This window comes from Myxocyprinus asiaticus, chromosome 28, assembly GCF_019703515.2.
Source record: "Myxocyprinus asiaticus isolate MX2 ecotype Aquarium Trade chromosome 28, UBuf_Myxa_2, whole genome shotgun sequence".
Lineage (NCBI taxonomy): Eukaryota > Metazoa > Chordata > Actinopteri > Cypriniformes > Catostomidae > Myxocyprinus > Myxocyprinus asiaticus.
Window position 1 is genome coordinate 19,224,929 of NC_059371.1, and position 10,335 is coordinate 19,235,263.

A 10,335-nucleotide genomic window follows, 5' to 3' on the forward strand; every position below is an offset into this window, starting at 1 on the left:
CGGTGGAGGTGGTCCCATTGAGGTCCCCAAATCACCCCCAGTGCTAACCGGCACGGCCTCATACCCGTAGGTAGAAGGACTGAGGCGGAGAGCCGCTGGGGTCATTTTCTCGCAGTGAGGACAAGACCCATCCACGAATGATGTCTCCACGTGGGCAGCGCCCAGACACGAAATACAGCGATTGTGGCCATCAGAAGCGGAGAGATATCGACCGCAACCAGGAATAACACACAGACGGAAAGACATCTTTAAAAAGATGTTCCGTGTGTGCCGCTCTTTTAGAAAGAATATAAACTCTTTTTTTTTTTTTTATATACTCTTTTAGTTGTTTCTGCCGAAGCGCCCAGGGGCGTTCTCTGCAAACCACAGATGCAGAGGGGGAGAAGCCGCTGAAATGCGCCGTAAAATCCAGCAGAGAGAGGTGAATGAACTTGGCGGATGAATTCAGCTCAATAAATAGAACCGCTCGGCTCCGAAGAGAAAATCTGAATGAGTGGTTGCATACCAGCTCCTTTTATACCCGTATGTCCGGGGGAGTGGCATGCAAATTCCACTCGCCAATTCTCATTGGCCTTTTTTCAAAAAAGCAGAGGTGTTTGGGGCTCCCAAGAGTGACCCCTAGTGTCACTACATCGACACAATGTCGAGTGAGTGACAGATAGGGAACGATGATATTAGGAAACTGAAAACATACGTTTCAAACATAAACAAATTAATGTGGACATGGCCTTAGCTAGATTATACCTCTCTATCATTTATGGAATATCAGAATTGGATACTGTAAAATATGAGCTCATTCCTCCACCACAGAGCATTTGCTTCTCATGCAATTTCACCTGCATAGACAGTCTAAAGAGGTGGCATTTTCATAAATCTTCCATTGGTCAGTGTGTGGTTCCTATTTTCTAGAAGCTGTGTTTGCTTTGGGAGGGATATGTGGTCACTTCTCAAGGACCCAGGAAGACTCAGGGTTTATTTTGAGGGTAATCCGGACTTATCTGGGCTACACTTATAGTTGTCAGTTATAATTTAAAGCTTTTTTAAATTGTGAATGTTCTTAAAAAATCCTAACATAAGATCCATTTTTGGATGGAGACATTTACATGCTCTTTAAAGATTATAAAAGTATATAATTGGCATAATTAAAGGGATACACAAGAATTGACAGTACCATAAAGAGGCTTGTACTGAAAGAGGAGTCTTCCAGAATATTCATACTTAGATCAACCTCTTCAAGATTTGGCAGTCCGGAGAAACCACGGGAAGGAATTCTTGTTATGTTATTCCCTACAAGACAGCCCATTTGGTTAAAACGTTATGCTTATTACAAGCTGTCATATGGATAACAAGCAATCCAACATAGCCACAATCATAAATAAAGTCACTTGATACTTGTCCTTTGAATGGATGTAAGGTTCTTAGAGATGATCAAACACACAATTGTAGTTTATTTGCAGATGTTTAATTACAGTAATACTGTTTTTTAGAGTGTCTCAGCGACGTATTTATGTTGGTTCCAGTCTTCCTTTAAAACTTACCAGGCAGTTCAAGTATGGTGACTCCCAGGTTTGTGATGACAGGCAGGTAGGACAATCCAGTCTTCTTGCAGGATATTCAAGCTCCGCCCAGTTGACAGCCATCTGGTAAAGAGTCCATGAAACCATCTCTGGTCAATTTGCTGTTAGTTGCATCACCCTCCTCCTCTTTCTTTTCCTCTTCCTCTTCTTATCTTCCTCCTCATCATCTTCTTCATCCTCCTCCTCCTTTTTCTTCCCTTTCTGCTCTTCATCTTGGTCCATGAGATGTTTTTTCTCCTCTTTGAGTTCCCTCAAGATCGTGTTCAGTTTGCCTGATGTTACACCCCATCTCTCTAACATTGAATTTAGCTCCCCCACACAGCTTTGGTTTGCCTCATAATTGAATGCAGGTAAAGAGAGAACGCCAGGAACATCGAGCCCATCAGTAACACAGGAAGGACCAGAAACTTTATAAACTAAATATAGTGGCCAAATAGCACAGATAGGAATGAAGGAGGTGGAAAATGAGAGGCTGAACATCAAGAGAGGAAATAAAAACAGACTTTGCATTAATAATATGGTTGTGCTATCTTGGACTGCCAAAGTACACATACTGGTTCCACTGTAACAACAGCAGCAGCTTGTGCAGCAAACGGCATTACTATGGGATGTAAGTATGGTCAAGAATTCAGTTTTTACTTTTAAAATGTATTTGACCATGTTCAATCCCATATTATGTAAGAAACTAGATTACTGGAATATTGACTCCAGAAATACAGCCTTGTGGGTGTTATAATGTATACATAAATGTAAATAAATGGGTACAAAAAATTAATGGATACACCTCTCACCTGTTTAGTATCTGTGGTGGTGTCCCTCAAGTGCCTTGTTATTTGTGCCTGTTTTTTAATCTCTCCCCCTGCAAATCCAGCAATGATTTAACACAGTAATACCAAAATCATTGAACAGCTGCTGAACACAGAACTACAGTATGTGTAAACCAACCAATGAACTGTTGACAGAAGGAGCTGCTTGTATAGTGTATGTGTGTGTGAATTTTGTCTGACACATGCAGTGGCCCCAAAAAGTTTTGGCACATTTAAATATGTATGAATATAATTGGATAACACAAAATGTCAAACCAAGAGGCATTTAAAAAAAAAAAAAAAAAAAAAAAAACACTGTAAGCAACAGAATTTTTTGATGTTTTTTGAAAATGTTTTTTCACAACTTTATAAAATATAGATACTGTTCAAAATGAAATTAAGACAAAAATATTTGGACACTTTTTAAGTTGTATAATTTAAAACACGTCCATAGTTAATGTGATGAACTACAGTATACCTGTGGTTTCTGCTCATGGCGCTACTCATTGAAAAATGTTGCTCGTTGCTGGAAAAGCCTATCCCTATATACTATCGTGAAAATAGCTGACCTACTGAAAAATGTACTATTAACTATTAACAATGGTCTTGCCTGACCTGCCTTGAGACAATCGAGTGCTACTTCTCTTCAGTTATTATAGCTGCTCTACTCACTTGATTCCGGACGAGAATCCACCAGTGGATCCTGTGAGGATGAAACATCAATTTCAGGTGACGATGTGACAAGTGAAGCCGAGTCTGTCACTTAATTTCTCTCTGTGGAAGTCCCCAGTTCATTCAGTGCTTCAGCTCCAGCTAAAGTTCCTAAGCACACACAAAGTACCAAAAGAGCCTGCATGGTTCTGATCCGATCTGTTCTTACACACTCACGTTCACCATGTACCTGCAGGCTCACCTCTAGCTGCCCTCTTAAATTCCCTCATAGTCAGCAGAGAGGTAGGAGGAGAAACAGGCAGAACATAGAACTGGGGTTAGACATGCAAAAGGAGTTTCATTACCAGATTGCAAGTTCATCCCATGTTCACAAAAAATACTCCACCTTATAAAGTCATTCAATGTGCTAACAAACACTAAATGTCTGGGAAAGTGAGAGAGAGATACAAACAGAGAGAGAAGTGGTGGCCAGTGTCAGTCATGTCATGCCTGCCACAATGACATGGTGTTCACACCTTGTAATACTTGAGATGGACAAATGAGAGAGTTATCCAAACAAGTGGAGAGCAAGCGAGCAGCCTGATCCGTACACAACTCCATGTCTCGTCCGCAACATATTCCTGACAGGCACACTGCCATTAATACTAATGTAAGAAAATGAAAAAGACATGGTTCTCTAACTCATAAAACAGATGGAGGCAAACAGGCATTGACAAATGAAGAACCTTTCCCAAGCATATAGCTACACACTAGTTTTATGGGTGATGTACATTATAGCAAATTCATAATAAGGGGTCCCAAAAAGTATCTGATCCCTTAAGCTATGCTTAAAAAAACTAAAACTGCATAAATAACAAATAATCAAAGTTGGAATATATATACACTGGCGGCCAAAAGTTTGGAATAATGTACAGATTTTGCTCTTATGGAAAGAAACTGGTACTTTTATTCACCAAAGTGGCATTGAACTGATCACAATGTATATTCAGGACATTAATAATGTGAAAAATTACTATTACAATTTGAAAAAAATGTTCAGAACATTTTTTACTATTTCAAAGAGTTCTCATCAAAAAATCCTCCACGTGCAGCAATGACAGCTTTGCAGATCCTTGGCATTCTAGCTGTCAGTTTGTCCAGGCACCTTACAGTCTAGCTGATCCCAGAAAAGCTCAATGGGGTTAAGATCCATAACACTCTTTTCTAATTATCTGTTGTCCAATCTCTGTATTTCTTTGCCCACTCTAACCTTTTCTTTTTGATTTTCTGTTTCAAAAGTGGCTTTTTCTTTGCAATTCTTCCCATAAAGCCTGCACCCCTGAGTCTTCTCTTTACTGTTGTACATGAAACTGGTGTTGAACGGGTAGAATTCAATGAAGCTGTCAGCTGAGGACATGTGAGGCGTCTATTTCTCAAACTAGAGACTCTGATGTACTTATCCTCTTGTTTAGTTGTACATCTGGCCTTCCACATCTCATTCTGTCCTTGTTAGAGCCAGTTGTCCTTTGTCTTTGAAGACTGTGGTGTACACCTTTGTATGAAATCTTCAGATTTTTTGGCAATTTCAAGCATTGTATAGCCTTCATTCCTCAAAATAATGATTGACTGACGAGTTTCTAGAGAAAGCTGTTTCTTTTTTGCCATTTTTGACCAAATATTGACCTTAAGACATGCCAGTCTATTGCATACTGTGGCTCTCAAAAACAAACACAAAGACAAGGTTAAGCTTCATAAAATAAACCAAATAGCTTTCAACTGTGTTTTATATAATGGCAAGTGATTTTCTAGTACCAAATTAGCAATTTAGCATGATTGGAGTGATGGCTGCTGGAAATGGGGCCTGTCTAGATTTGATCAAAAATGACTTTTTTCATATAGTGATGGTGCTGTTTTTTACATCAGTAATGTTCTGACTGTATTTTGTACATATCAGTTGAATGCCACTTTGGTGAGTTAAAGTACCAGTTTCCTTCCGAAACAGCAAAATCTGTACATTATTCCAAACTTTTGGCTGCCAGTGTATATATATATATATAATATTAAAAAATAAAGTTCATTTTTCTCAGCCATTTTTTGCAATTACTTTTAACCAACTGGTCCAACGGTGATTTTTAGTGGATGTATGAAGATATCCAAATTTTACCCTCAAATTTACACAGGTGTCCTAGCTGAGTAACCACATGTGTAGTTCATCACATGTAGATAATATTACTATGTTTGACAACCAGATACAACCAAAATGTATTTGGACACTGAAAAAAGTCAGAAAATTTTGCTTGAAAAGTTAAATAAAATGCCTTTGTGCTATCTTTCTTTGCAGTAAATGCAATTTGGTTTGATATTTTGTTATCTCCTGAATTGTCATTCTTACATTTTTTAAGTGTAGCTTGAGTGTCCAAATATTTCTGGGGCCACTGTATCACATTTCAGTACACAAGATATCTTTACTTCACTCATGAGTGAAAAATCAAAGATGCTATGGGGGAGCAAGGAAGAGTGTTATAAATAGCCTGAGGTTTAAGGTTGGCCAGGGTCTCACATACACATATAAAAAGAAGAGCTCTCGAGGTCACATTGTATAGGGAGAGATTGTTTGCATTTACATTTAACCACAGAGTTTCACTGCAGAGTGAGATACTGCCTTGTGACTGTTCAAATTTGTTTAGGCAATACAGGCTTCAAAATGGGCAACAACTGTATATGTTTACATAAGAAGCATGTTTTTTTACACACCCACCTTGAGCCAACTTCATACCTTTTTTTATACCTTCATATCTTCAGCTTTATTAACAGTTCTAATCTTGTTTGATGTTTCATTACTGAAACCTGCTTTGTTTTATTATTATAGAATATGTAATGGAAAAATACATTGTGTATAAAAGTAACTGAAGTGAGTTGCTTGCAAAATGTAATGTTTCTTGGCAAAAAATTTGACAAATATTGTAGGCTGGACTTTTCAAAAATCTCCTTTTCTAAAATTAGCTGTGATTGCGCAATGAAAAGATTCTCCTGTACATAACCGAGACCCCTAAATCTCTGCCTCTTCAAATGAATGAACCCGTATTACACTAAACACAAAAAAGTGGGTATGAATGAAACAATATCTGTAATTTTATGCGCAAAACCACTTTGCCATACTCCTTCTCCACCTCCAAATGTTTGCCCGTAGTGAGTCACTGGTGTAGTCTGCCATGCTGACCTGCCCAGTGTCAAACCCCCTCATTCTGACTATTCTGTCCCACACACGCCCTCTAAACTCAGTCTCAGCTGTTACATGTTCTCAGAATGAGGTGGCTGTGGAGAGCACTGGCAAAAACATGGGCAGAGATACACAAAGCTAACATTTTGTCTTCACCTAGACTTTTTATGTGAATGCAAGAGAGGGAGCTTTCCCGAAATTTGGATAATGTGATGACAAAATAAACCCACAATCAATATTATTGTGCAAGTTTTGTGTGTGTGCCACATAATCCACTTTGATACTCTTTTAAGGGAAGGTTCATTGCTAGTTGCCAGTTCCTTATTTAGGCCAGAGAGATCCAGAATAGCTAAGCATCATTGTGATGTCAGCTCAGAAGCCATAATGCGTTCATGCTGCTTCTGGCCTAACATGACCGATATTGACTGATGCTGACATTAAACAGACAGATTGATTCATAGAGTCAAAGCACCCAAAAAATTAAGAAACCTCTAAGTATTCTAAACTACTCTAGATTATAAAGCACACACAGCCAACTGTACAAGACTTAACACGAATTTAACAGATAACACATAAGACTCGAGTCACTAGGATGAATCAAAATCACTATTTGGAACAGCGCAAATTCAGACAAGTGGAGCAATACAAACAGTGAAGTGTCCCAGTGCTCTTTCTGAATATTAGCACTCTTGGAATGCCATTTGGCCAGTCAGATTCAAGGACCAGAACTAACTGTTGCGTAATAGTTCGTGTTTCACAAGTTCATATCTTCAAATTAGCTTTTTGAAAGGGATAAAAGTAATCAGGTTTGGCTTGCAGTCTGCAATGGAGTGGCTCAGGCACGAGAATCGACTTTCCCTTTCTCAAATTTAATTATAGAAATCAAGGTGGACTTGAGGTGATGGAATTATGCCAGAAGAATTGTCAGCAGCCATTTATATATCCTTATATATAAAGGTCTTGTGATTGGAAGGATTGGATGACCATGCTGATCATCCGTTCAGAATTCCATTTTAAATGGTTGCATAAGCCAAAAAACATTTCATTTTAGCTTTCATTTTATCTATAATAAAATTGTATCTACCACAAGAATGGAGCCATGATGCTGCTTAACAATGATTGGCAAATGCAGGTGACCAGTGGATAAGTTTAGAACTTGATATGGGGGTGTTGCTCAGGCTGCCAGGGAGGCCAGTGCCAAGGACTTATTGTCATAACTCCAGTTCTCCTGCCTGTTGTCTCTGAAATTCCTCCCCTATTTATAGCCCATACCATCCGTAAACCCCTTCTGCCCTACTCCCTTTCCTTTTTCACCCATCCTGGTCTCTCTTAGATAGAAAAGGGGAGTGACAAAAGGCTTTGTATTTTCTGAGCCATCCATTCCAGCCATAAAGGCCAGAGCAGGTGGCCCTGCAACTCTTCGTCCTGTGTCTGCCGTGGTGAGAGGAGTACTGGGTGACTAGGCTTCAGTGCTGGATTACCTCTAAGGAGTTTAAGGGAATTTTGACAAGGAAACCCCTAACCTAGGACAACCATGGATGATGTATATAAAGCAGCGGTAAGTTTGGAATGCAATAATTGGAAGTATTACATTGTGGTGGGTCCAACGGTTTGTGTAACATAGTGGTTACCAATCTGAGCTGGTAACTGCAAGGTTAACCTGGCAAATCTGACAAGGGTTGATCCATGAACTATCATCATTGTGCCCTTGAGCAAGGTACTTAATCTCAGGTTGATCATGAGGGGACTGTCCCTGTGATAAGAGTGACACCAAATTAACTACAAGTCTCACATGGTTTTCTTTTTAAATTACAGATTTCTGCATGTTTTTTTTTTTTAAATTATTATTATTTAATCCAAATATATGTATAACAAGTAATCAACTTCCAGAGAAATAAATCATTGTACTGCCATAGTAATTAGCATAGAGTCTGTATGGACTAAAGTTGCCTGAGTGTGTGTAGTTAGCACTCAAGGTTAAATCAATAAATGGAAGATGGGACAGTTTGATGCCCTTTTATGGGCATATGGTTCCTGGGCACAGTACACACCATCAAAATGGACAAAATAGATACCATGAAAACTATTGTGACAAATTATTAGCATGCTGTAGTAGCTGGTTCATAAAAATTTAGTTAAGATTAGAATATCTAACAATAGCTGGTAAATTTGTGAGGGGTCATAAGGACTAAGGTTAAAGCATTTAAAAATGGGGCAGTGGGTATCTGGTGTCTGAAGGCCAAGTGTTAAAATAAGACATGTGTCTTTTACCTGTAGAGAACAGACCTTGGTCAGTCTCTATGAACTGACATACTGTATTTTCCTCACAACATATTGTGGTTTCTCTGTAGTTTACAGTCAAATGTTGCAAGGTTTTCACCTTTCTCTTCCACCTAACAGGTTGAGAACTTAACAGAAGAACAGAAAAATGGTGAGTTTCTCTCTTTCTGGTCTGTTAGTTTGAAATTATTAGTGATTCAACACAACTTCATCTCTCCAGCTCTCTTCATAAACTCTCTTTATACAGCTGTTGACATGCTGATATCTGTCTGATTGCATCTGGTAGAGTTCCGTGCTGCGTTTGACATCTTCGTACAGGACGCTGAGGATGGATGCATCAGCACTAAGGAGTTGGGGAAGGTGATGAGGATGTTGGGCCAGAACCCCACCCAAGAAGAGTTGCAGGAAATGGTAGATGAAGTAGATGAAGATGGTATGTCAGCCATTAGAAACTCGAAATGCGAAACATTTAAAACAACTTGTCAGTGCCAAACAATATCTGAAAATGAATTGAGCCAATTAATTTCTGAAATAAGTATGAATTTGGTTTTCATTGGTGGGCAACCTCTGTTTGTTTGTAGGCAGCGGGACGGTTGACTTTGACGAGTTCTTGGTGATGATGGTGCGCTGTATGAAAGAGGAGAGCAAAGGAAAATCAGAAGAGGAGCTGGCTGAAGTCTTCCGCATGTTTGATAAGTATGTACCTTTTTCAAAGGACTATATTCAGGGTGTAGGAAGGATGTGAAATGTGCGGGGCACATTATAAATCTCATAGTTTTAGATGCCTTGTTCATATGAAACACCTTTTGAAAACAAAAACAAAAGTTATTTTCCAGAAACCTTTGTCAGTCAAGCATTTTTTCATTAAAGTTAACAAACACGCCTAAAACGACGATTGTTGCGACAACTATGAATGTATATAAACATATTTTTGTCAAAGATTATGTTCTCTTCAGTTTACAGTTTATTTTCTGAGCGGCACAGGACACAAACTGGAACAGATTATGTATTATGTCATGCGACTTGGTCATGAACTGTAATAATTATATAATTATTTAAATATCATTCTTTCATTTTATGTGACATTCGCCTCAAATGATTCGCTGAAATGGTTGTGGCAACGGGCATCATCCACCCACATAGAAGCTCCTGCTTCCTCAAATTACCGCTTAAAATTCATGATGTCACAATATGTCTGTAAGGAATGGTGATGGCTACATCGATTTAGACGAGTTGAAGAACATGCTGGAGTCAACAGGTGAGGCCATCACTGAGGACGACATTGAGGAACTCATGAAGGACGGAGACAAAAACAACGACGGCAAGATCGATTACGACGGTAAATTTACAATACAGTATTGCTCGACTAACTTTAAAAACATGTTTACCAACTAAATATTTACTTAAAAGTACCCACATCTATATCTAAAAGTGTGTTATTTTAATACCTGCAGAGTTCTTGGACTTCATGAAGGGTGTCGAGTAAAATCTTAACGGACTCAAAAATACCACGAAAAGAAATCGACAGTTCATTCCCTAACCACCACCAGCCTCTTTGACGTCACCATCAGCACAAGAAATAACGAAATTAAGCCTTTACAAACGTACGGATGCATGGGAATTGTATGTATATTTCATATTACAGAATGTGTTGGTATTAAAAGTCAAAGGTGTCATGTCCTGCTGTCAATAATAGTAATATTATTTGTGCACAATGAAAAAACTTTCTGTACACCAGTCGCACATTTGCTTCTTTGTTCAATATTTCATTCACACATACTTTTATGGTTTTAAAATTAGA

The 10,335-nt window shown here is 38.7% G+C and overlaps 1 protein-coding gene and 1 pseudogene across 1 annotated transcript; one reads left to right on the forward strand and one right to left on the reverse strand.

The window, feature by feature from the left end:
- LOC127419391 (extracellular matrix protein 2-like) overlaps nt 1-2,057 on the reverse strand; it is a 31,365-nt pseudogene extending 29,308 nt beyond the window's left edge.
- Nucleotides 2,058-7,619: 5,562 nt separating this feature from the next.
- LOC127419082 (troponin C, slow skeletal and cardiac muscles-like) lies at nt 7,620-10,271 on the forward strand. The gene is made up of 6 exons (XM_051660174.1): nt 7,620-7,812; nt 8,655-8,685; nt 8,821-8,967; nt 9,116-9,230; nt 9,737-9,873; nt 9,989-10,271. Exons 1-6 carry the CDS (start codon nt 7,789-7,791, stop codon nt 10,018-10,020), a joined length of 486 nt encoding a protein of 161 aa, XP_051516134.1. The 5' UTR covers nt 7,620-7,788; the 3' UTR covers nt 10,021-10,271.
- The last annotated feature ends 64 nt before the right edge of the window (nt 10,272-10,335 follow it).

Coding starts and splice junctions, on each gene's coding strand:
- LOC127419082 (XM_051660174.1), top strand. CDS start 7,789: ATGGATGATGTATATAAAGCAGCG. Junction 8,968..9,115: donor AGATGAAGTAGATGAAGATG/GTATGTCAGCCA, acceptor GTTTGTTTGTAG/GCAGCGGGACGGTTGACTTT. Junction 9,231..9,736: donor GTCTTCCGCATGTTTGATAA/GTATGTACCTTT, acceptor TATGTCTGTAAG/GAATGGTGATGGCTACATCG.